Source organism: Globicephala melas, chromosome 15, assembly GCF_963455315.2.
Source record: "Globicephala melas chromosome 15, mGloMel1.2, whole genome shotgun sequence".
NCBI classification, from domain to species: domain Eukaryota; kingdom Metazoa; phylum Chordata; class Mammalia; order Artiodactyla; family Delphinidae; genus Globicephala; species Globicephala melas.
In genome coordinates this window covers 36,198,896-36,220,968 of record NC_083328.1, presented here as the reverse complement: position 1 = coordinate 36,220,968, position 22,073 = coordinate 36,198,896, and the positions used below count along the sequence as shown (strand labels likewise).

General features: G+C 52.0%; 2 protein-coding genes across 8 annotated transcripts; both read right to left on the bottom strand.

Moving 5' to 3' along the window:
• Positions 1 to 1,343: 1,343 nt before the first annotated feature.
• Positions 1,344 to 11,847, bottom strand: ECI1 (enoyl-CoA delta isomerase 1). The gene is made up of 7 exons (XM_030848679.3): positions 11,126 to 11,847; positions 10,918 to 11,031; positions 8,097 to 8,224; positions 4,423 to 4,569; positions 3,513 to 3,634; positions 3,212 to 3,390; positions 1,344 to 1,850 (listed from the first exon to the last, which is right to left on the bottom strand). Exons 1-7 carry the CDS (start codon positions 11,175 to 11,177, stop codon positions 1,684 to 1,686), a joined length of 909 nt encoding a protein of 302 aa, XP_030704539.1. The 5' UTR covers positions 11,178 to 11,847; the 3' UTR covers positions 1,344 to 1,683.
• Positions 11,848 to 12,428: 581 nt separating this feature from the next.
• RNPS1 (RNA binding protein with serine rich domain 1) lies at positions 12,429 to 21,902 on the bottom strand. 7 transcript variants are annotated; one of them, XM_060285049.2, is made up of 9 exons: positions 21,757 to 21,849; positions 20,919 to 20,937; positions 18,582 to 18,769; positions 18,197 to 18,352; positions 17,345 to 17,536; positions 17,053 to 17,155; positions 16,596 to 16,749; positions 13,956 to 14,097; positions 12,429 to 13,358 (listed from the first exon to the last, which is right to left on the bottom strand). In XM_060285049.2, exons 3-9 carry the CDS (start codon positions 18,650 to 18,652, stop codon positions 13,259 to 13,261), a joined length of 918 nt encoding a protein of 305 aa, XP_060141032.1. In that variant the 5' UTR covers positions 18,653 to 18,769; positions 20,919 to 20,937; positions 21,757 to 21,849; the 3' UTR covers positions 12,429 to 13,258. The 7 variants fall into 7 exon arrangements, with proteins under 7 accessions (XP_060141032.1, XP_060141033.1, XP_060141034.1 ...); XM_060285050.2 differs by having other exon boundaries at positions 21,365 to 21,813; XM_060285051.2 differs by lacking the exon at positions 21,757 to 21,849 and adding an exon at positions 19,814 to 19,922 and having other exon boundaries at positions 20,928 to 21,358.
• Between the last annotated feature and the right edge of the window lie 171 nt (positions 21,903 to 22,073).

Below are 22,073 nucleotides of genomic sequence, written 5' to 3'. Positions count from 1 at the left end.
CCTGGCCATCAGTGACCATTTTCCTGTGGTGACGACCCTCAAGTCCTACTGACAGCCCTGAACCCTGGCCAGGGCAGGCTGCCTGCAGACTCTGGCCACAAGGAGGAAGCCCCACAGGGCTGCAGGGTAGGGTCAGCTGGGCCTGGACAAGTGATGGGACTACTCCGAGCCTGTTTCCCCATCGTGAAATGGGCCGCCACCACTACCTCATAAAGTTGTGAGAAGCACCTCGTAGAGCACTGGGCATACAGCTGAGCTCAATAAACAGCGAACCCTCAGCCAGGACCACACACACGTGTTGGCTCCGAAGCCTTCATGTCCTTTCTTAGGACTCAGCTCTTCTGGGGCACAAACCTTCGTCTTGCAGCCAAGCAGGTCCCCGGTCCCAACCCATTTAGGGGACAGGGACAGCCTGGCCTGCCCATTCCACATCCTGCTGGGAACTGACCACCTCCAGACCAGGCTGCCTCCAGAAGGCAGCTCCTGTGCTCACTGGCTGAAGCTCCCTGCTCGCTCTTTGTGCAAACTAAATGCTTTCAAGCACCTGTACTGAGTGCAGCTGGGGTAAGTGCTCACACAGGGTGTAGGGTGGATGTGCGAGGCCAACCTCCCAGTCTTCAGTGTTCCTCCTATGGCCCCGGTTCCCAGGCCTGCAGGCCACTCACAGGCACTTGTGTATGAGGGTCCTTTCCTACCCAGCACTGCAGTTGGCGGGGGTGAGGTCAAGAAGGCTGGCCCCCTGCAACCAGCCGGCTGGCGGCGCTGGGACATGTGGAGAGCCTCCTCAGTGGTGAGCAGGCAGGTTGGGTTAAGGTCCTGTCCACAGAACCTGAACAGCTCACAGTGGTTACAGCCCCTTCAAAGGTGCCTTCCTGGTAGCTTCTTCCTCAGGAGCCCTGGGCTGGGCAAGGACTCAGCAGGGAGGACAGTGGCCTGCACCCTGAGTAAACCCATCACCTGAGGATTGGGAACAAGTAGAACTGGGGTACACAGTGTAAATGACAGGGGCCTGATGAGGTTTCTGGTTTTCGAAGCGTCTCACCTTCAGCAGGATTTAACTGGCCTGAATTGTATGGGAGAGAAAAACCTTTGTTTCAAGAATCTGAACAAGCTTTTCTTGTTAGATCTTTCTAAAGTCAGATTTAGGACACCTGTGATGTAAAATGCCTCCCTCCTCCCTCTCCAAGTCACCCAATTTCTCTGAAATTTATACAGGCTTTCCATCCAAACAAAAAACCATGGCAGCCCAAGGGCTTTTCCCTTTTCCTTTTCTTGTGTGGCTTGCCAGGGCCCACAACTACCTGGCCTTATGCTTCCAGCAGTCAGGCATCCCACCAGCCAGGTATGGGAAACTCAAGGGCTTTATTCTGCTCTGGGAGAGGAGACACTCAACAGTGACATCGCTGAGGTCCAGAAGGGTGCCATCTACCACTTTATGATTCCCAAATCAAGACACTGCTTGCCAGCTGTGCCCATCTGCCCACCCGCCAGGCACAAAGGGTACTCGTGAGTGGTAACAGGCCTTAGGACTATGGCTACAAGGAACAGGCCTTTTAGGGAGATGAGCAAAACAAAGAGCTAAAAGTACGTTTAAATTGGAAAACACCTTCTTTAAATCCCTTGGAACCATAGGGCCCCCAGAAGGGTGCAAACGGCTAAAAACCCTGCATGGCAGCCCAGCCCTTAGCCTTTCTTTTGTTTGAGGTTTTCTAAGTACATCTGCAGGGACTTCTGGATGGAGTCTCTGGAGATGAAACTGACAAAGTTCTGGATGTCCGCGTCGCGCTGCTTCACCAGGCGATCTACCGTGGTCTTTCGCATCATGTTCTTGGTCAGCTGTCGAGCGTGATCTAAAGAAGATGGGTCCCACCTGTGAAAACCCATGCTCTTCTCTGGGACAGTGGTATTCCCAAGCTTTCCAAGGGAGTTCCAACTGAAACTCCGGTAGAAAACTTAGAAAATTCAAATGAGCAAAGAGAAGAAAATGAAAGCCACCTGTTCCCTACTGTCCATCGATTTCCTTTAAAATCATACAGGATGATATTGTGAAGGTTGCCTTTTTAACCTGTTATTTTCCCTCAACTATATTGTCGGCAATATTTTCCATGTCACTACATACTCTTTTACAACATAATTAATGGCTGCACGGTATTCAGGCATTTGTCTGTGTCAGGCATCGGCAAACCTGGCCCCCCAGAGCTCAAGAGCCAAGAATGGTATTTACATTTTTATATAGATGGAAAAAATTTTAAAAGGGTAATATTTTGTGATACGTGAAAATTACATGAAATTCAGAATTCGGCGGCCTGGTTTTATTGGAACACAGACACGCTTGTTAGTTCACGTGCTCTAAGTCCGCCCTCCTGCTCTGGCGTTATGGCAGAGACCATGTGACCAACAAAGCCGAAAATCTCCCTGGCTCTTTACAGACAGCCTGCTGATCCCTGGTTTCTACCATAGTTGATATAAGCAGCCCTATTTCTTTTTTGGCCACATTGCATGTGGGATCTTAGTTCCCTGACCAGGGATCGAACCTGCACCCCCTGCAGTGGAAGCAGGCAGTCTTAACCACTGGACCACCAGAGAAGTCCCAAGCAGCCCTATTTCTATACACAGACACACAAGCTGTTTCCAGTTGTCTGTGTAGTGGGTTGAACAGTGGACCCCAAAAACGTATCTGCAAGAGACCTTACTTGGAAAAAGGTCTTTGCAGGTGTAACTGAGATCATCTTGGATTCAGGGTGGGCCCTAAATCCAGGGACAGGTGTCCGTAAAAGGAGAGGGAGCTCTGAGATATAGAGACACACTGTGGGAGAAGGTCATGTGAAGACACAGCAGGGATGGGAGTGACGCAGCCACAGCCAAGGACACCTGGAGCCCCCAAAACTGAAAGAGGCAGGAAGGAGCCTCCCCCAGAGCCTCTGGCAGGAGCGAGGGCCTGCCCACACCGATTTTAGACTTCTGGCTTCCAGACTGAGAGAGAATGCATTTCCCTTGTTTTAAGCACCCCCCTGCCCCGCAACTCCCCCTCTTGTGGTAATTTGTTACATCAGCCTCAGGACACTAGGTCAGTCTGCTATTGTGAATGGCTCATTTGTGAATTGCTTGAGAACCTCCTGTCTCACCAGAAGCTCCAGGCTGGGGAGGGGACGGGGCTCTCTACTTGCCCACCAGTACCCACAGCTGTTGCCCCCCCCGCCACGCCCCTCACCTGGAATGGCCATCCACCGGGCCATCACCGAGAGCGCTGTGCTCAGCACCTGGTCCTCAGGCACCACCTGGTCCACCAGGCCCACCTGGAGGGCCTCTGCTGGCAGAAAGAGCAACCCCAGCTGCAGGGCCTGCTCTGAGGCACGATGCCCAATGGTGTTCACAAGGGTGTCTTTGAACCTGGAAGCAGACACCCACTCACGGTGGGCTCAGGGCTCCCGGGGAATGGGGGTCGGGGGGGGGGGGCGGTGGTGGGCTCAGCCCCGGGTCTGGTGGAGTGTGGGTGCAGCCCCTGGTCTTACCAGAAGGGGGCGACGATGCCCAGCAGGGTCTCGTTCAGCCCAATGAGGTACTTGGGGTTGTCAGCCAGGATCCGGTAGTCGCAGGTGAGGGAGATAAGGCAGCCTCCAGCCGGGCAGGCTCCCTACAGGGGAAGCAGGACCAACGGGCTCTGGGTGCTGCTGTGGCTGGTTCCGGTCATCTTCCAGAGACCCAGGGTCCCAAGGAAGGGCCTCAGGTGGCCGTGAGCTCTTGGGTGCTTCCAGCCCCCAGGATGCTGTACCAACACTGGGGGTGTGCGCACAAGGGGCTCCGGCTTGCCCATCAGCCTGAGGCCGCGGGCACTGGCAAGGTGGCCAGCGCTCAGGCCCAGAACACCCCCTCTTTTCTCACGCACATGTCAGGGCAGCAAGCGGCCTCTCCTCTCCTCCAGCAGGAGGTCCTCCGAGGCCCGACCTCACCCTGCCCTCATCTCATACATCCACTGCCCCAAACAGAGGCTGTCAGCGGCCACCACACCCCATGGAGTCTTCCTGACTCTGGCCATCCCTCCTCTCCACCCAGCTCAGGCCCTCCTGGCACCTCTCTGGCCTTAGCCCCACCCCTGCCTTCCCTAGGTTAGGCCAAAGTGATATTCGCAAAATGTAGATCTGATCCCACTTGCCCCCACCCTCATAACCCTCCTGCTGGACCACGTTGACCATGGGCCCTGGTTCCTGCCCCCACACTCACCCCCACCTCAGTGAGCAAGTCCCCCCCAGCCCCACCCCTTCACCTGGTCTGTAATGGCAAGCTGACCTGTGCACCTCTGAGGGTCTCCCGACTGCCCCCTGCCTCTCTGAGGGCTTTTTGAGGGCAGGGCCACATCCACACCCACCCTAAGGGCTGGCCCGCAGTGAGCCATGGAGGCCCCTCGGGAGCGGGGACACTCACGTTGATGGCGGCGATCAGCACCAGGTTGGATAGGTACAGCCGCAGCCACAGCTCCTGCACCGCCTTCCAGTACTCGGCGTAGTGGGCCGGGTTCTTCCCGCACATCTCTGTCAGGTCCAGGCCTGCGGAGAAGACCCTGGGGCAGTCCTGGGGAGGTGGGGGGGGGTGGGCAAGGGCCCCGTCAGAGTCTGCCCCACAGTGCCAACACAGCCCCAGGGCCCAGGGAGCCCACAGGTGCTCAAGAGACAGGGGAACTGAGGTCATGCTTGGGCAGCAGGATGCTGCCTCCAGGAGCCCAGAGCTGGGGGCTCCAGGGAGGCAGCCTGGACCTCCCTTGGACTCTGTTCCTTCTGCATCCTGGGATATTCTTCCCTTTCCAGCTTCAAACTGGAAGAAAAGGCAGCAGGGCCAGGTGCTCCCCCAGGGACATAAACACACCGGACTCTGTGCATACCTCTGTACTCATCCTGGGCAGAGGAACTCAGGGGCGGGGGAGGACTCCTGACAGTCGGAGGGGACACATGTTCTGATATACACCAAAAGCAAACTGCAGACTCCGGTGCAGGCCAGAAGGAGCTGTCAGGACCCGGCCAGGGAAGGAGGGAGTGGTGAGCAGTCAAGAAGACAGACCTCGGGACTCCCCTGGTGGTCCAGTGGTTAAGAATCTGCCTTCCAGTGCAGGGGATGTGGGTTCGATCCCTTTCGGGGAACTAAGATCCCACAGGCCGCAGGCAACTAAGCCCGTGAACCGCAATGAAAGATCCCGCGTGCTGCAACTAAGACTCAACATAGCCAAAAGTAAATAAATAAAATAAAATGGTTTCTGTTTAAAAAAAAAAAAAAAGATGGACCAACTTATGTCATGGCTGCAGTCTGGTCATCATGCAGTTAGCTTTTTTTTTAAAAAAAGAAGACAGACCTCTGCCCTGGGCTGTCACACGTGAGACATAAGCCTGGGGAAGGATCTGTAAGGCACGTGTGTCCTGTGTGGACGCCCCAGGCCCCAACACAGCCGCTGAAGTGGGGGTGGGGAGCGCAGACCAAGGCAGAAGGTGCTTCTGGGCATGGGCACCAGGTTCTGGGTGCTCTGTCAAGAATGCAGGCCAGGGGAGGGGCAGCTCCCCAGCCCTCACCCGAGAACACCGCACCTGGGGTTGCTGATCACTAACCAGCACTGGCCGCGGTCACCATGTGCTGCTGCAGCAACGACCGAACCCCCTCCCCTGCCTGCAGTGTCTGTGAGGAGGGGCAGCCACACTCGAAGTCCTCTACATCCTTATATTAAGCGACAAAAGCAAGTTGCAGTGCAGGGCATAGATGCAGCCCCGTGTTTCTCATATACACACGTGCCTGTGTGTGCACTGATACCAGCAGGCTGGCCTTTTGTTTACGTGGAACGTGTTCCACTCCTGTCACTAAAAAGGCCCCACAGGGATGGAAAGACTGGCGGTCGGTACACCACGTCCTGCTGTCTCACAGGCCGAGCAGGGACCGGTGAGCCAGCGCCTGTTGGGGGTGGGACGGCAGGGGGATGGAGCTGCTCCTGCTCTGAAGATGTGGCAGGACTGACGTTCAGCTTTTCAGCCTTCCTCCTTAATCTCTTCCCACCATGAGCTCCTGGCTCCCCCCTCCTCACTGCCTCCCCAATTCATTTTCTCAGCACAGAAGCTGGAGGGGCTGACAGCACTTGCCCACAGTCCTGGCGCTGGAGGGAAGCAAAGGCAAAGAACTCTATTCTGGATGCGAGAGAAGCGAACACATTAATCCCAGCTGGGGATGGCCTCTGCCAGACAGATGAAAATGGATGTGGGTTGGCCTATTTCCGTGATTTCTGTGATTCAGCAACGTATCTGTAGTGGGCTGAACTGTGTCACCGAAGAAGACAAGGTCAAGTCCTCACCCCAGTACCTGAGAATGTGACCTTATTCAGAAATAGCATCTTTGCAGATGAGATCAAGTTAAGATGAGGCCGTACCGGAGTATGGGGGTCCTAAATCCTTTGACTGGTGTCCTTCTGAGGAGGATTCGGACACAGAGATAGGGCAGACAGCCACGTGGAGATAAGTACAGGAACCCAGAGGCCCCCCGAAGCTGGCAGAGCAAAGGATTCTCCCCCATGGCCTCTAGATGTGATTGGCCCTGTTGACACCTTGATTTTGAACCTGTGGCCTCCAGACCGTGAGGGAATACATTTCTGTTGTTCTGCCCCATTGCTACCCGTTGGTGGTCCTTCGTTAAGGTGGCCCCAACTAACACAAGTCCTTCCAAAACATTTGCTGAGGACCCACTTTGGGCCAGGCCTTGTGCTACGTACACAGGAGGAACTTGATACAGAACACGAGGCGCAGACACATTGCTGGAGGGGAGGACACTGTCATAAGGAGAACGCAGGCTCCGGAGGGACAAATGCTGGCTCCCTGTCCCCAGAGCACAGGGGCTGGGGGCCTGGACAAGCGACAGGTCTTCCCCTCTTTCGTTCTAAAGGTCCTATCTCTGGTGACACGCAATTCTCTCATTTTCAGAGCATAATAAAGAAAACGTCAGGCTATGAAATGACACCTTAAATGGAGTATTTTCAGGAATTATCCAGGGTGAAAAGTTCCTAGGCAATTTCAGCATCTCTAGGCAGGTTAGAAAGTTCCCTCAAATGATCTACACCCAGTATAAGTCCTACCCTTGGAGCAATAAGGTCATCTCACTCCCATGGGATGGGGCAAGGCTTGGCTCTGCAAACCCCAGCTTCACGGGACGCACTGGGTGCGTGCATCAGGCCAGCCCCTGAGGGTTCCCTGCTGGTCCGTGCCTCCAGCACAGTGATGGGTCCCCTCGTCAGAGGCAGCCAGGCTCTCCAGAGCTGCAACTCCAGGCCACCCCAGGACAACCTGAGGGTTTAAGGAAGCAGGTGCGAGCCCACAGTGGACCTTCCAAACCTTGGCCTAAAAGGTGCAGGAAGCAGGCTGTGACCGTCTGCTTCCTGCACCTTTAATGACGGCAGGGCCAAGGTGTTCCCATTGGTCTCTAGTATCGTGGCACTTAGCTTTGGGGGACGCTTATGCTGTCTGTGGCTCCTTCTAACTTGAAAGGTGACCCCAGTGCTCTTCCTGACCCAACAAAGTCCTGTTGTTACCAGCATTTGCTGGCTTGTAGGGGAAATGCTGCCGTTCCCATTCCCCTCGAGAATTCAGAAGGGAAAAGCCTGCCCTCTGAGACCTCAACTCTAGGACCTGCCCAGATGGGAATGGAGGGCACAGCTTTTGGGATGAGCACCGTCACTGGGGCTGGCCTGGGTAGGTCCCCAGGAAGCTGTTGCCAAGTTTGCACAGGGTCCACCCTTCGTGAGGTCGAATGGCCTCAAGGGTATCCTGCAGAAATGTCACCTGCCCTCACCTACATCCTGGCCCTGGGTGTGGAGGGCCGAGGCTTGCCCCAGGTCTGGCTCCACAACCGCATGACCTGGGAACTAAGGATCAGCCTCCTGCGGGAGAACCAGCTGCCCATGGCACGGCCCCCTCGAGCCCCCACACCCAGGACTACAACCCCTGGAAGCCCTTTGTGGTGGCACCCACACCTGGGCCGCCTGGGTTTTCTCCACCATGTGAAGTGTGTAGGAGGGCTCCTGAGTCTGGACTTCGACCTGAGAACTTGGGGCCTTGGGGGAGCTAAGGAGCACCCACCGAAGTCAGGATGACGCCTCGGAAGGTCTTGTCATTCTCCAGCTTCTCCAGGCTGATAATGAACTCTGTCAGCAGCTCTAGGCTGAGGCTGTTCACTGGGGGGTTCTTGAACTTCATCACGGCGACCCCTAGTTTGAAAATGAAAAGGACAAAACTCATACCCAACATGGGAAAGGTACCCCCAACTACCCTGCACCCTCAACCAGGCCATGGGAAGCTACACAGATTTTGGGTTTTTTAAATTGAGGTGAGATTCATATACCTTATAAGAAAGGGAACCCTGTACCCATCAGCAGTTACCATTCTTCCTGTTCCAGCCCCTGGCAATCAGTAATCTCTTTCCTGTTCCTATGGATTTGCCAGTTGTGGACATTTCATATAAGTGGAATCATATGTGACCTTTTGTGTCTGTCTTCACTGTTTTCAAGGTTCATTTATGTAGTAGCATGTGTCAGTGCTTCATTCCTTCTTAAGATCAAATAACGTTCCATTAACTGTGTACAGCATGTTTTGCTTATCCAGTCACCTGCTGATGGACACTTGGGTTAGTTCCACCTTTTGGCCATTGTAATACTGCTGTGAACATTCATGTACAAATTTTTGTTGATCTTTTTCTCCCAGATGTAAGTCCTATATCCTCAGGGGAGTAAGAAATGGCCTTAGTTTCTTGAGTAAGTGAGCAAACACTAAACCAGATGTGCAAGGAGGAACGCCAGTGGGGGCCTCTGGTTCATGCTTGTTTAAGGATTGAGAGTAAGAATATCAGGGGTCAGATGTTCTTAAACACTCCATCTATTCATTTATACTGCCAGCAGCAGGGAAAGCAGGAGTGGTAGGGCCTGCCCTTGTGGACAGTGCAGCTGCTGGCCTGGGCCGGCTGGGGCCATCTGTTCTCACTGCCTGGCCCAAGGGCAGACCCCAAGGGCTTTAGAAATGCCACCGTTCACTTAGGGTACATCTCCCTGGTCAAGGCCTTGGAAATCTCTGGATAGTCAACACAAACCATTCTCTAGGAATGAGAATTAAGTCCTGAAGGCAAGGAGACTCTTTTGAGACCTATGATTTATGAGGAAGAGGTAATTATTAACTGGCTACAGGTATGTACATGTAAAAATAAGAAGCAATCAAAACTTTCAGAAGTGAGCTCCCCAAACTTGGTTCGGAGGTAAGTTTCTTTTTTCTTTTTTTAAAATTTATTTATTTATTTTATTTTTGGCAGCATTGGGTCTTTGTTGCTGTGCGCAAGCTCTTCTCTAGTTGTGGCGAGCAGGGGCTACTCTTTGTTGCGGTGTGTCGGCTTCTCATTGCGGTGGCTTCTCTTGTTGCGGAGCATGGGCTCTAGACACATGGGCTTCAGTAGTTGTGGCACGTGGGCTCTAGAGCACAGGCTCAGAGTAGTTGTGGCACACAGGTTTAGTTGCTCCACAGCATGTGGGATCTTCCCAGACCAGGGATTGAACCCGTGTCCCCAGCATTGGCAGGCAAATGCTTAACCACTGAGTCACCAGGGAAGTCTCAAATGAAAACATTTAAAAAAGTACTTTTATTCCATTAATTCCTCCAAGCCTCAAGATGCCTGAAGGTTACCCAGGTCTGGCAGTGAGGACAGAACCAAGCCTGGCTTTCTGACCTCAAACTCAACCTTCTACCACGATAAGCCGGTGAAGCTAGCGAGTTCTTCCATGGTGGGGTGGGAAAGCACTTTGGTAAAAAATTGTCTCACTGATAATTTTTTTCTTACTTGTTTACATAAAAGAAAGTCTACCATTCAAACCATTTTTAAGTGTACAACTAAGTGGTATTAAGTATATTCACAATCTTGTGCAACCACCACCACCTACTTCAATACTTTAAAAATGTGTTTTATTCAAGTTCTGATATATATTCAAATCTGTCACAGAAACAATCCTTTCAGAAACTCAGGTTTTTGTTGGACTCGTAGTTGGGCCCCTCATCACCTGGCTCGGGCAGCCCCCAACCCAGAGAGGAGCTAAACTAGAGAACTGAACCAAGGAACACGGTGGGTGCCCTGACAGCAGTCCAGGCACAGGCAGCGATGCACAACCTGTGCGTGTCTGGGGGACTCTGGGGGGCTGAAACTGTAGCCCCTTTTGGGGAGGAGCTTGGCTCCCTGCCAAGCCAGAGTGGACTGGGGATGGGAGGCATCTTGAAAGGCTGAGGCCAGGAGCTGGGAGGTCATGAGACAGCTTGTCCTAAAATCTGACACTGCACGTCTCCGATGTCAAGCCTGCTCAGGACCCAGCTCTGAAGTGCCCTCTGGTAGAGAAAGCACTGGTTTCTCTTTCAAAAGTGCTTTTTCTATCTTTTTAAAATCCCCCTTGGAGACTTTTAGGAGGTGTTCTGATGGGAGTGGGTAGGAGTGACTTCACTTGTGGCTCCTGGCTTTAATTAAAAAAATATCTGCTGGGTTCTGTGCCACTTGGGAGTATTAAGAAAAATTAAAATATTTTATTCTGAAATACTTCCAATTATTTTAGTTCCCAATTTAACAGCTAAGGAGCACATGCCCCAAACTTTAAAAACTGAAATATTTTTATCTTCATAATGAACTGGGGGGCGAAAACACCTAGACTGATGACCCTTAAGCTTTGAACTCAACAGAAACTGCCTTTAAAATTGGGCTTTATCCCGTGGCCTTTAGAAATTCGAGCGTTCTCCCGAGTCTGGATTCCAGGTCTGGGCCTGGAGCTGGGGGAGATCAAACGCACTGCCCAGTGAAGCCCGCTCTGCTGCCAGCGCCCCCCTCTTTCCCCACAGCCGGGCGGCCGGGCGCTCGGGCGACCGCGCTCCGGGCGCTTACCTGCGGCTGCGTCCGGCTCCACCAGCACCCGCTGGGTCCCGAAACGCCGCGCGCTGTCCCCGCTGCCGGCCGTCGGCTCCGTCCGCCTGATGGTCGCGCCCCGGAGCAAGGCCCCTGCGGAGGGCAGCGCGAGGCCCGTTAGCCTGCCGCGCCCCTGCCCCCCTCCCCAGGCCCTTGCCCAACCCGGCCACCGCCCCCAGTCACGCACAAGGGCAGAGCAGGGCACGCGACAAGACGCGCGCTCCAGCCGCCAGCGCCATCTTGACCGCACTGGGTCGGGGTCGCGGCGCCGGGGTGTGGCCTTGCCGCCCGCCCCGCCCCCAGGGCCTAGGCCTCTCCTCCGGGAGGCGGGGGCTACTGCACCCGGCCAAGGCCGCGGTCGGAGGCCCGAGCGGGCGGAGCCTCGGGCTTAGCTGAGCAGGACGCTGGGGCTGCGGGGTGAAGGGTCGCCGATAGGGAAAACCGGACAGGCCAGACGCCGCACTCCCCACGACCTCCCCACGACTCGCAGCTGCGCCACCACGCAAAGATCGAGCCGCCCAGGCCCGGGACCACACGTAAGTCACGGAGTGTGCGAGTCCCGGAGAGGGTTGTGAACCGAGTGGTAGTCAGGGACTGTGGGGACCCCGGCAGCTTGCGGCCCCGCAGAGCCGTCAGCAGAGCTGTGGGCACTGGAAAGGATGCTAGAGGGGATGCTGATGGGGGCCAGTGTGAACTCCGCCTCCTGCCTGTGGGGGGGACCAGGAATCTCAGCTGGTGGTTTAGCCACAGGCGTGGGGCAGCATAGCCTGGTGACTAAGAACTGACCCTTCACCTTCCCCAAGGGGTGAGGTGCTCTCACACCACTGTGGGACTGCAGTGCTCCCCACAAGGAAGGGGAAGGAGACATCTCGTGTTTGTATTTACTTGATCCTGCCTGAACACTGTTCTGACCATTCAGTTTGAACACTGGACACAGTAAGGGCCAAGGGTCAAGTACGGGGGGGGGGGCAACTGAGACTTGTTTTTGTAACATCTTAAGTGTTTTCAATTGTTCCTTGTGAAACAAACCAGTTTTTGAGGTGGAAAATAGCTTTTCCATGGCCACCTAAAATAGCAGCAGCAAATGAAATCCACATTTCTGGTCAGGCAGAATTCAAAGCTCCTGTAATATAAAGGTGATAAAACACCTCTTTCTGGGACTTCCCTGGTGGTCCAGTGGTTAAAGACTCAGCACTCCCAGTGCAGGGGGCGGAGGTTTGATCCCTGATTAGGGAACTAAGATCCTGCATGCTGCATGGTGTGGCCAATAAAGAAAAACAAAAAACACCTCTTTCTAAAATGTGTCTAGCCAAGGAGCAGCCCAACACTCATAAACACTTCCAGTGTTTTTCTGGTTGAGAGGTTTTGGAGCTGTGACTTTGGGAATGAAACCAAAACATTTTTTAGACAATCATGTTTAATTACCTCACAACTGAAGCTGCCTTTGGGGCCAAGGGACAGGAAGGAGGCAGCGAACCCAACACTCGAGCTACACTCTAATCCTAGGTTTATTCAACACAATTCTTTTCTCTACACGACAAAGTACAAACACAATATTATCTAAAATGCTACAAAGTTACAAAACTCAAAACAGAAAATGTATAGTACTGACTGTACAATAAAAGCCAAAAAAGCAATGTACACGTTGCCAAAGTAACCTGCACGACCACCATGAATACCAACACAACGGGGGGTTCTGTGATGACCGGACAGAGCTGGCTCTCAACTTACAAGTTTCAGAGAGAAAGGGAGACATGGGTTTGTCTGTGTGTGTGTGTGTGTGTGCACGCACATGAGTACACGTGAAAAGAACCATTTTGGGTATTTGGCCCTAGAGGTCAGAAGAGGACTCAAGCAGGGGAGCAGGGCCAGGCTAACAGGAATGGCAGCTGCGTAAAAGCACACCCTTTCCTGTGGGACCCTGCAGGCCAACAGGTTAGGGCACGACCAGCCCACCAGATGGACCCCACGTCATCTGTGGAATGGGAAAACATGCTCCCAGGCTGGGGCTGTACCACCGCCTGGAGCCCCCTGCTCATCCCTGCTGGCTTTGCCACTAAACTGACTCTCAGGAACTAGAAATGTGGAAGCTTTCTAGCCAGAAAACTGGAGGGCATCATTATAAGCACGACCCCAAACCAACAACACTCCTGCAGCCGGAACTCTGCCGCCAGGGGAAATGTAGCAATTACTGCCTTCACCTTCGAAGCCTGCCCCTGAGTGAGGGATGTCTTTCCTACCGATCCTCCTTCTGCTAGAAAAGTGACAAAAGTGAGTTGGATGGTATACAAGTCACAGGGCAGAGCTTCGGTGGCCCTGCTTATCGGGAGGAGTTGGAGCTGGAGCGGCTCCTGTGGCGGCGGCGTCCAGGGGAGCGGGATCGCCGGCGCACGGGGGACCTGCGCCGAGGGGAACGTGACCTGTGGGAAGAGGAGAAACCACATCAGACACGAAACCCACGCCCCGGGAGCAGCTCCGCATCTGGAATCACAGGGGTAAAGCTGCCTTCTTTCGGTAACAATTCTACACAGCTTCACACTCCAACACTCCAGTCAGGACAGCTCCCTTTGGATGTCCCTGACGCAGAACCCTTGGGAGACACACAAATGTTCTGGAGACCAAGGGCATGACCCCAGGCACTCTCTTCTTCGAGGGCTGTGCAAAGTGCACCTTGACACCGCTAGCAGAGGACAGCCTGACACTGGCCTCTGCCAAGGGTGTTGTTAGCCTCTCCCCTACTCCTCTGACCCTTCCGGTTTTCTCATGGAGGGAGGGGAGGGGTCACACCTCCCGAGGGTCCCTCAATCAGGCAGCTCTTCCTTTCCCCAGCTGGAAAGAACACGATGAGCTCTGAAGACTGCCTATGCCAATGCTGCTTTCCCACCCCCATCATGAGGCACAGAGGACAGGCAGGGCTGGACAAAGTCCCAAAGTCATCATCCTAACTTTATGTTTGTAAATAAGATAAACGGAAACTGGCCCTAACCAGTCCCCTGTGAGACCCCGAAGTGATTCACCTTCTCCTCATCCGTGGGGGTGACCTGCGCCACATGGGAGGTGGTGGCAGCATTCTCCTGGGAGGGCTGAATCGCCTGGGGGGTGGCCGAGGCCAGGGGGCCAGCACAGCAGTGGCAGTGATCTCCTGGCCATCGATTTGTCCTGTTGAAAAAAGGATAAAGTCACAAAATATCTAACAAGCACCTACCCTGGGCCAGGCCCAAGGCCAGCTATGGGCATACCATGGTGAGTGAGACAGAGAGGAGCCTGGGGGGACAAGGACAAACTACTCTGGTCACAGAAAGAACCTCATAATTACTGTTATTGGAGGTTTCATAAAGAAAACTACCAGGAAGCAGGGAACCTAATCTTAGTGCATTGGGATAGCCTTCCACGGGAAGCACCATCCAAGTCAACACCTAAAGAACAGCCTGGAATTTGCTAAGTGAGGGGAAGAGCTATGCTCCCGCCCTGAGCTGGAAGGTGGTGTTGCACTTGAACTTCCTTCTTAAGAGCAATGTGAAGGGGGCACTGCAGTGAGGAGACCTGGCAGGGGGCTTTGGCAGGACTGAGATGGGGGTGAAACATAAGAACTCAAGGGATAACGGGGAGGTATAATCACCGGAGCTTGGTGATGGATCAGGTGAGCAAGCCCAGGGGTGGGGTGAAGGATGATCAGCACCAGGGTTTTGGATGATCTGTGATCTCCTGAGAGCTGGGGCCCGAGAGGAAGAAGGGACTTCTGGGGTGGGGAACAAAATGAAAGGATGTTCAGGAGTTGTCAAGTCTGTCTAAAGAGTTTGAAAAAAGTGCTTCAGGGAGGTGAGTCCACGTGCAGCAAGTACTAAAACCACGTGTGAATGAAATCGTAGAACGGCAAGGGGAGGCAGCTCAGAATGGAGGCACAAGGAAACTGCAGGACCTCAGGGAAAGAAAGAGCAAAGGACACTGAGGCACAGACCCAAGAATCCCAGGGGATAAGGCACCCGGATCCAGTCCAGGGACTGCTCAGGGGACCAAGCACAGCCCGTGTACCCCCAAAGAGTGGAGGGTCTTCTATCTTCTCAGCTCCTACTTTCAAGGGAACTTCTGAGGTATTAAGGTGACTCAGGAATTTGGACCTATGTTCGCAACATACTTGAAAGGCTCAATTTAAGTAAACACGGCTTAAGGTGGCCCTGGCCTATGGCCAAAAGCCAGTCCAAGTCAGGGATTTCACAGGCACTGACTATGTAACAACAGAGGCAAAGTCATCCTCTGGCTAGCTACCAGTAAAGGCAAAGCCCCCCACCCCCGCTTTCTTTCTGGAGACAGTGTGGAGCTGTTCCATTCAGTGGTGCACAGCACAATACACACAGGAAAGTCCTACCAGAATCTTAAGAAAACGTGGAATATTTATAATCACACACATCCTGAACGTGCCCAAGTCTCCCAAATTTTTAGCAAGTGCTCAGACTCTATCAAATACACAAGATCAACAGTCTCTAAAACAAAGGTGTGACTCAACAAAGCCAAGAGCTGAAGTGTGCAGAGGGATGGATCATAGTTTATGCTTAACTCATAAAACACTCCAGAGGGATTTAAGTAGATTGAAAGAGTTGTACCTCAGTACCAAGGAAAATTTTGTAGTATACAAACTCTACCAGAGCTCAAGGGCCAAAGACCTGTGAAGCTATTTATCAAATGTATAAGAGGGCCTCCAAGGATGTCAAGATTTTAAGGGGTTCAGAATCTCCTTCCCACTTGGCCTGGCAGCCCACACAGTGCTGTGGGCAGTCCCGGCTCAGCTCCAGCTGCCTAGAGTACAGCAGCAGTGAACTGGGGCACAGACAAATCCCATATTCCTTCAAATGCAGACTATTCGAAATTTGAAGCTATTCACAAGCGTTCAAAGGTTGACAAATCATTCTACCGAATAAAAAGTGGCTATGGGAAATGGGTAAAATTTGTGAATTCAGCGAAGTTATCCTAAAAATGCTGAAATGTTAGCAAAAGACAAAATGATTCAGGACTTCCCTAGCAGCGCAGTGGTTAAGAATCCACCTGCCAATGCAGGGGACATGGGTTTGAGCCTTGGTCCAGGAAGATCCCACATGCCGCAGAGCAACTAAGCCCATGTGCCACAACTACTGAGCCTGCGCTCTAGAGCCTGCGAGTCACCACTACTGAGCCCGTGCTCCGCAACAAGAGAAGCCAACGCAATGAGAAGCCCGTGCACAGCAACGAAGACCCAATGCAGCCAAATAAAAAGAGAGAGAGAGAGGGAGAGAGAGAGAGAGGGAGAGAGAGGGAGAGAGAGAGGGAGAGAGAGAGAGAATGACTCAGAGAGGATTAAAGAAAACATTTCCATATAAAAATGATGCTTCGTTATATTCATAATATACTCCTTGGGGGGGGGAACCGTTCATTTAATCCTTAAACTTTGATTGATATTCATATTTGATGAATTTTTTTTCAAGAACCATGCTCCACAAAACATGTTTTTGGTCAACACCCACCCACTGAGTAAGAACTGGAATCTTGAAAGAGCTCCAGGGAGATTCTTACATGCAGCCAGGATGAAAGTTGGTTTTAAACACACTATGCGTGGTGGGTAGCTGGTCGTGGACAGGGGACAAAGAAACAGGGGTTCAGAGGGGAGCTGGCAGGGCTTAACTCACCTCCGTCCATGTGCTTCAGCGCCTTCTCGGCCTCATCTGGATTCTCAAACTCCACATATGCATAGCCTTTAGACAGATGGGGGTGCATCCTTTCTACAGGCATGTCAATCATTTTAATTTTCCCATAGGTGGAGAATATCTCCATGATATGATCCTAGGGAGAAAGAAGAGTCACTAATGCTCACCCACTAATCACTTGTGTAAGAGTCAGAGAACCCACTACACAATGACTACAACCTTGGCACCTGGGGGTAAATCTAAACACATACATATAATATATTCCATTAAAATGAATTAACCAGTGCTCTACTTGGTCATGCACCACCAAGTCAGCCCTCCGAAATGCTACATTCTAAGTTCACCTTCTGGCAGAGGCTTGCTTCTCCAGCTTTCCACTTTGAAAATTTGCAAAACAGACACACCCCACTGTCCACTGGACAGAAACAGGATTCCTCACCTTGGTCACATTCCTGGTGAGCCTTCCAATGTGCACTTTGGTGGGTTTAGGGGAAGGGCTCCGCCTTTTCCTTTCCTTTTCATCTCTTTTGGGTGGTTTGGATCTGATTGAAAAAACAAAAAATCCTATTAAGACAGTAAAACTCCTTTTTTGGTCTATTTTTATAATAACTACGGTGACTTTACAGCCCCCCGTTTGTTAATTTAGGTCCCCAGGTAATTCACAGGTTTTCGGGGAGAGCCCTCAAGCCAATTACTCCCGGGTGGAGAAGTGGTGCTGGAAGGGAGCTCACTTCGAGCGGGAACGCCGCCTGTTGTCATGTCTGCGCCGAGAAGGACTCGGTGAGCCAGAGGAGCTGCTGGAGCTGGAGCTGCGGGATGTGCTGGAACTTCCTGAGCGGCTTGATGCTGAAGATGAGCTGGATCCGCTGCTGGAGCCTGTGCTGGTGCTGGAGCCTGAGCTGGAGGTAGAGCTGGACCGAGACCTGAGGGGCAAGAGGGAGGGGGTCACAGACAAGTGGTGGGAGCAGCATTTCTTCACTGAACAGGCAAGCCTGCACATGCTCCCAAGATGAACCGCTGGCCTCGTATTTTCAAAACCCACTGCTTTCCCCAGCGGGGCAAACACTGACATCCTCCGATCCCTGCCCTAAGCCAAAGCCCTTGGTAGGGACAGAAAACAGCATACATATTGTGCAGTGATAGGGAAGGAAGAATGAGCTGCTTCCAACCTACACAGAAGCCTTGCCTACTGGGAGGTAAAGGAGGAGCCTGGCAAGTCAGAGCCACTAACTCAGCTTGGAAGGCAGCTACTGACTAACACAGGCTGGTTTTCAACAGAAGGAAAAGGAAGCTCCAGGCTAGGGCAATCCAAGCACAACTCCAAATCAAAAGCACTTGACAGAAAAGCATACCCCAAGATGTCCCATTCCTTAACATCTCCAGAAAAGAAAGAATCCCAACACCATCCTCTGTATATAATGAGAGCAAACCCCAAACCAGTTTGCCATAAATTAGAGTCTCTATTAAAAATCTGAGTGTGTTCCTTTATAAGAAGACAGAGCACTCTGCAGGCTCTTCGGGAAGGAAGAGGGACACGGCTGTGGATGCGAGGCCCTGGCAATGCTCTAACCCGTCAGCCCCACCTGGTGCTGCTGCTACCACTGGAAGCGCTGCGTCTCTTTCGAGTTTTATCCCTGCCACGATCCTTCTCGCTTGACTCCTTGGTGGCCCCCTTATCTTTAGAGCGATCCTTGGACTTCTCATCAGAGCGGTCTTTGCGTTTGGTAGGAGAAGGAGCCCTGGATAGTGAGGAAGAGTATGAGATTACATGCCCCTCTGAATGAACCCTGAAACAACAGCACAACCCCAAAGGGCTACACAAATCCCAGGCAATCACAGGGCAAAATATCTGTGGCTTAGGACACTTTCACTGTAAAATTCAAGACATTTCCAATTTTCCCCTTTCTGAGGGTCCCTAGCAATGAGCACCCCCAAAGTAGCACTAGAAAAATCTAACAGAAGGATTACCTAGTGCTGGACTTTTTATTATTTTCTTTGACTCCTAGCAAGCTCTTCTTTTTCACTCCTGATAAATCCATTCTCCCCTTCTGAGGTGTTCAAAGCAGCAATGGCGGCCTCACTTATCTGAACTCTCACTTCTAACTTGAGTCTGAGAAACGATCCCTAATCGATTGCAATTTACGCCAAAGTGCAGCCTAATAACAAGATAAAAGGATTTACAGAGTAAATTGGCAAGGCAACATATCTACTTTGCAATCAAAAGCTGAGCACAGGAGAAGGCAGCAAGGAACACAGTAAGCAGCAAGCATCCACAAAGCCAGGAACACACGGGGGATGAGCACTGTTTCCTCAGGGGGGGAATCCCGCCCCCACAGGAGGCACAGGTAGAACCATCACCTCAGCTTGTCTTTTTCTTAAGGAATGGTGTGGATGGTGGTGTCCTGTTATTTTACAGGCGGTACAATACCCGTTTTTCATTCTTAAGTTTGATGATGAGCCCTCCACAGTCCTTTAGAAATACTACAGCACCACATTTGCATGCAGAACAGAGAAAAACCCAACTGATAGGATTAGATTTCTTGTTTCATTGCTGTAATCTTTGTAGGATACATTGAATATATGATATGACTGGAAGCAAAAACCATTTCAAAAGTGACTGGTACCGGCATCAAAACATTTAATACCCAAACACAAACAAATGAAATGTTCCCCATGAACACTTAAAAAGCAGTAAAATAAGCCGTTGAAGAATAGTCATTGTAAACACTGACTAATGTTAATGATATGCATATGAGTTAGGGGGGGAAGTATACCAAAGTCTGCAACTTACTTTGCAATGCAAGAAAAAATAAGATTGATGGGTGGCTAGATATAAATAAAGCAAATGTTAACAGAAATGTATCATGTAGAATCTAGGTGGTGGTGACGTGGCTATTCACTGCACAAAATTTTTTCAGCTTTTCTGTATGTTCACATTTTTTCAAAAATAAAATGTTGGAGGGAAAAAAGTAGACATTGGAATTGGATGAGGTACCACATGTAAGGGTTTAGCCAAGTGCCTGGACTGCCATGTACTCAGTGAACAAGCAATAGTAAATATTACTCAAGAACAAACAATTAATTATGTGCCCTGTTTCCTCAGGACTGTTGTCTTTAGTATTTCCACTGAGGTTTTGTACAATCTGCTTGAGTTGCAAGCAAAGATCTCGGGATGTCAGCCTCAACTACCTCTAGCTCACCTTCCTGTAAGTAACTTGGACACGGCACACCAATCGGGATCCTGTTTCCACGTGAATAGTGCTGCCAAAATGCTGGATAAACATTCTGACTGAAGAAAAGAGTACCCAGCTTTGGACATGCAAGTGAAGTACAAAAGAGAATGTCACTTTTGCTGCTCTTTTCCAGGACTATAAAATTTTTAAAGATGTTTTGTTTTAAAATAATAAGGTACTATAGACACCCAGCAGGCAACATTGGATAAGGTTAGTGTCCTTGGACAATCAGTGAGTATAATTCAATGGTTAAGAGTCTGGAGTCAGCCTGCCTGGGTTTGATTCAAAGCTCTGTTGTGTGACCTTGGACAAATCACTTAACCTTTCTGAGCCTCAAGTTCTCATCAGCAGTACAGTGACACAGACAGTTCCTACACCTCATAGTTATCAGGGACATAAACCAAATTAACCCATAAAGGAGTTAATTTGGCACCTAGTTAAGGCTCAATAAACGGTAGCTAATGTTAGAAGAGAGGCTCTGGAGGCTCTTCTCCCACATAAATTCTTGACTCTAAAGTCACACACAGTCTCTGAATGCTCAACAGGGGTCCCTGGATTGCCCCTATTAGGGTCACCAAGAGCAGCACTGTCCAATAGAAAGAGTGCCAGCTACAAGAGTACTCTAAAATTTTCTAGTAGCTGCATTACAAAAAATCTTGGTTAACAGATAAAGTTAACTATTAGTAATATATTTATTTGACATGCTACACACCAAGTATTATCTTTTCACCAATCAGTATACAAATTCATTAATAAAACATCTACACCTCCCCATACTAAGTCTTTGAAACACCTCAATTTGAACTAGGTATATTTCAAGTACTCAATAGCCACGTGTGGCCAATGGCTACCTTATTGTTTAACTGTCCCAGAATGCAGATTCCTGGACCCCACCGCCGTCCTAAAGATCTGCCCTAATGTGCTTTGTGAAAACAAGCACCACCGGTTATTCTTAAAACACTAAAAATTAAGAACCACAGAGTAAGTGAACGCTTTGCTGGGCGTGGCCTGAGTACTAGAAAGCAAAGGTTGAGGTTCTCTGTTTACACAAGTTCAGGTAACAGCACAGGACCTTGATTACCTCCCCCATCCTCCGGAAAGGTGCGCGTCCAACAGCCAGAGAGAGGAGAGAACAATTAGTTAAATCTCGAGTAGATGGCGTTTCAGCTCACATCTTCAGAGCACCTTCCCCATTTAAAAGTACATTTTAGGCACAATTCATGCGAAATAACAAAGAGAAAAAGCCATGCCTCTCCTCCATCGATTTTAACCTTCCCGTATCCTCCCTCCTGGGGTTACCCGTCAAACTGAGCTCCAAGACGTTAGGGGCCTATCCCCAAGGACTAGCACCGAGAACGGCACACAGGAACCCGGCAGACGTTCGTGGAGTCGATGTTTGAATTAACGGCTTCGAAGGGAGGGTCAGTCGGTCACCCAGGGCATCCCACAAAGCAACTCCGCACCCACCGGCACCGGCCCCACACGCGATCTCGCCGCCCACCGTCCGCGTTCACTCACAACTCCCCAGTCCAGGCGCCGGGCCGCGAGCACTTCCAGGGTAGGGCCCGGCGTTGCGGGCCTGGGTCTCCAGCCCGGCGAGAAGGCCCCGAGGGCGGAGGCCGAGCTCCCGGCTGCTCCGAATTCCGGGGGCCTCACTGGGCCCGCCGCAGAGCGGACGAAGCGAGGGCGCCCTTCCGCCCGCCGCGGCCCCGACCACTTCCGGGCCGCGGCCTCGGCGCCTCCCACTCAGCCCGCCCCGGGCCACACTCTTTATTCTCAAACACTGTACCGCGCCGCTAGGCCGCCGTTGTCACCGCGTGGCCGGGGAGCAGGCCGGCTCCACGATGCGCCCCGCCGAGCCTGGCGGGCGGCCCCTGAAGCTTGGATGGGGTCGGATTCCCCCTACTTACATCTTCCCGCCGCCACGACCTCCGCTCGCTCTCCTCAGCCTCTGACGCGGGCGCCGCTCTGGCGTCAGGATTAGGGAGCGGGAAGGCACCCTCGTCCGGCGCGCAGCGATGACGTAGACCGCCTCAGCCAATGAGTGCGAGCGAGGAGAGGGTTAAAGGGCCAAGGCCTTTTTGGGGAGAGAGGAGTCGGGGCGCTTATACTCTGTCTCCCTCTCTGGAGGGGCGACTGGGGCTGTCCCGGGCTAGCTGCACCCCTCATGGGGTCGGCAAGCCGGCAGCTCTCTGGGGCTGGGAGGACTGCGCTGTGTGGGTAGCTC

What these genes read in the sequence shown, in the direction of transcription:
- RNPS1 (XM_030848658.3), bottom strand. Translation starts at nt 18,652, where the DNA reads ATGGATTTATCAGGAGTGAAAAAGAAGAGCTTGCTAGGAGTCAAAGAA. An exon ending in AGTGGTAGCAGCAGCACCAG is followed by an intron (nt 17,537 to 18,196) that starts GTGGGGCTGACG and finishes CTTGCCCCTCAG; the next exon opens with GTCTCGGTCCAGCTCTACCT. An exon ending in AGGCGGCGTTCCCGCTCGAA is followed by an intron (nt 17,156 to 17,344) that starts GTGAGCTCCCTT and finishes TTTTTCAATCAG; the next exon opens with ATCCAAACCACCCAAAAGAG.
- ECI1 (XM_030848679.3), bottom strand. Translation starts at nt 11,177, where the DNA reads ATGGCGCTGGCGGCTGGAGCGCGCGTCTTGTCGCGTGCCCTGCTCTGC. An exon ending in GCGTGCCCTGCTCTGCCCTT is followed by an intron (nt 11,032 to 11,125) that starts GTGCGTGACTGG and finishes TGCCCTCCGCAG; the next exon opens with GGGCCTTGCTCCGGGGCGCG. An exon ending in CCGGTGGATGGCCATTCCAG is followed by an intron (nt 1,851 to 3,211) that starts GTGAGGGGCGTG and finishes CATCTTCTTTAG; the next exon opens with ATCACGCTCGACAGCTGACC.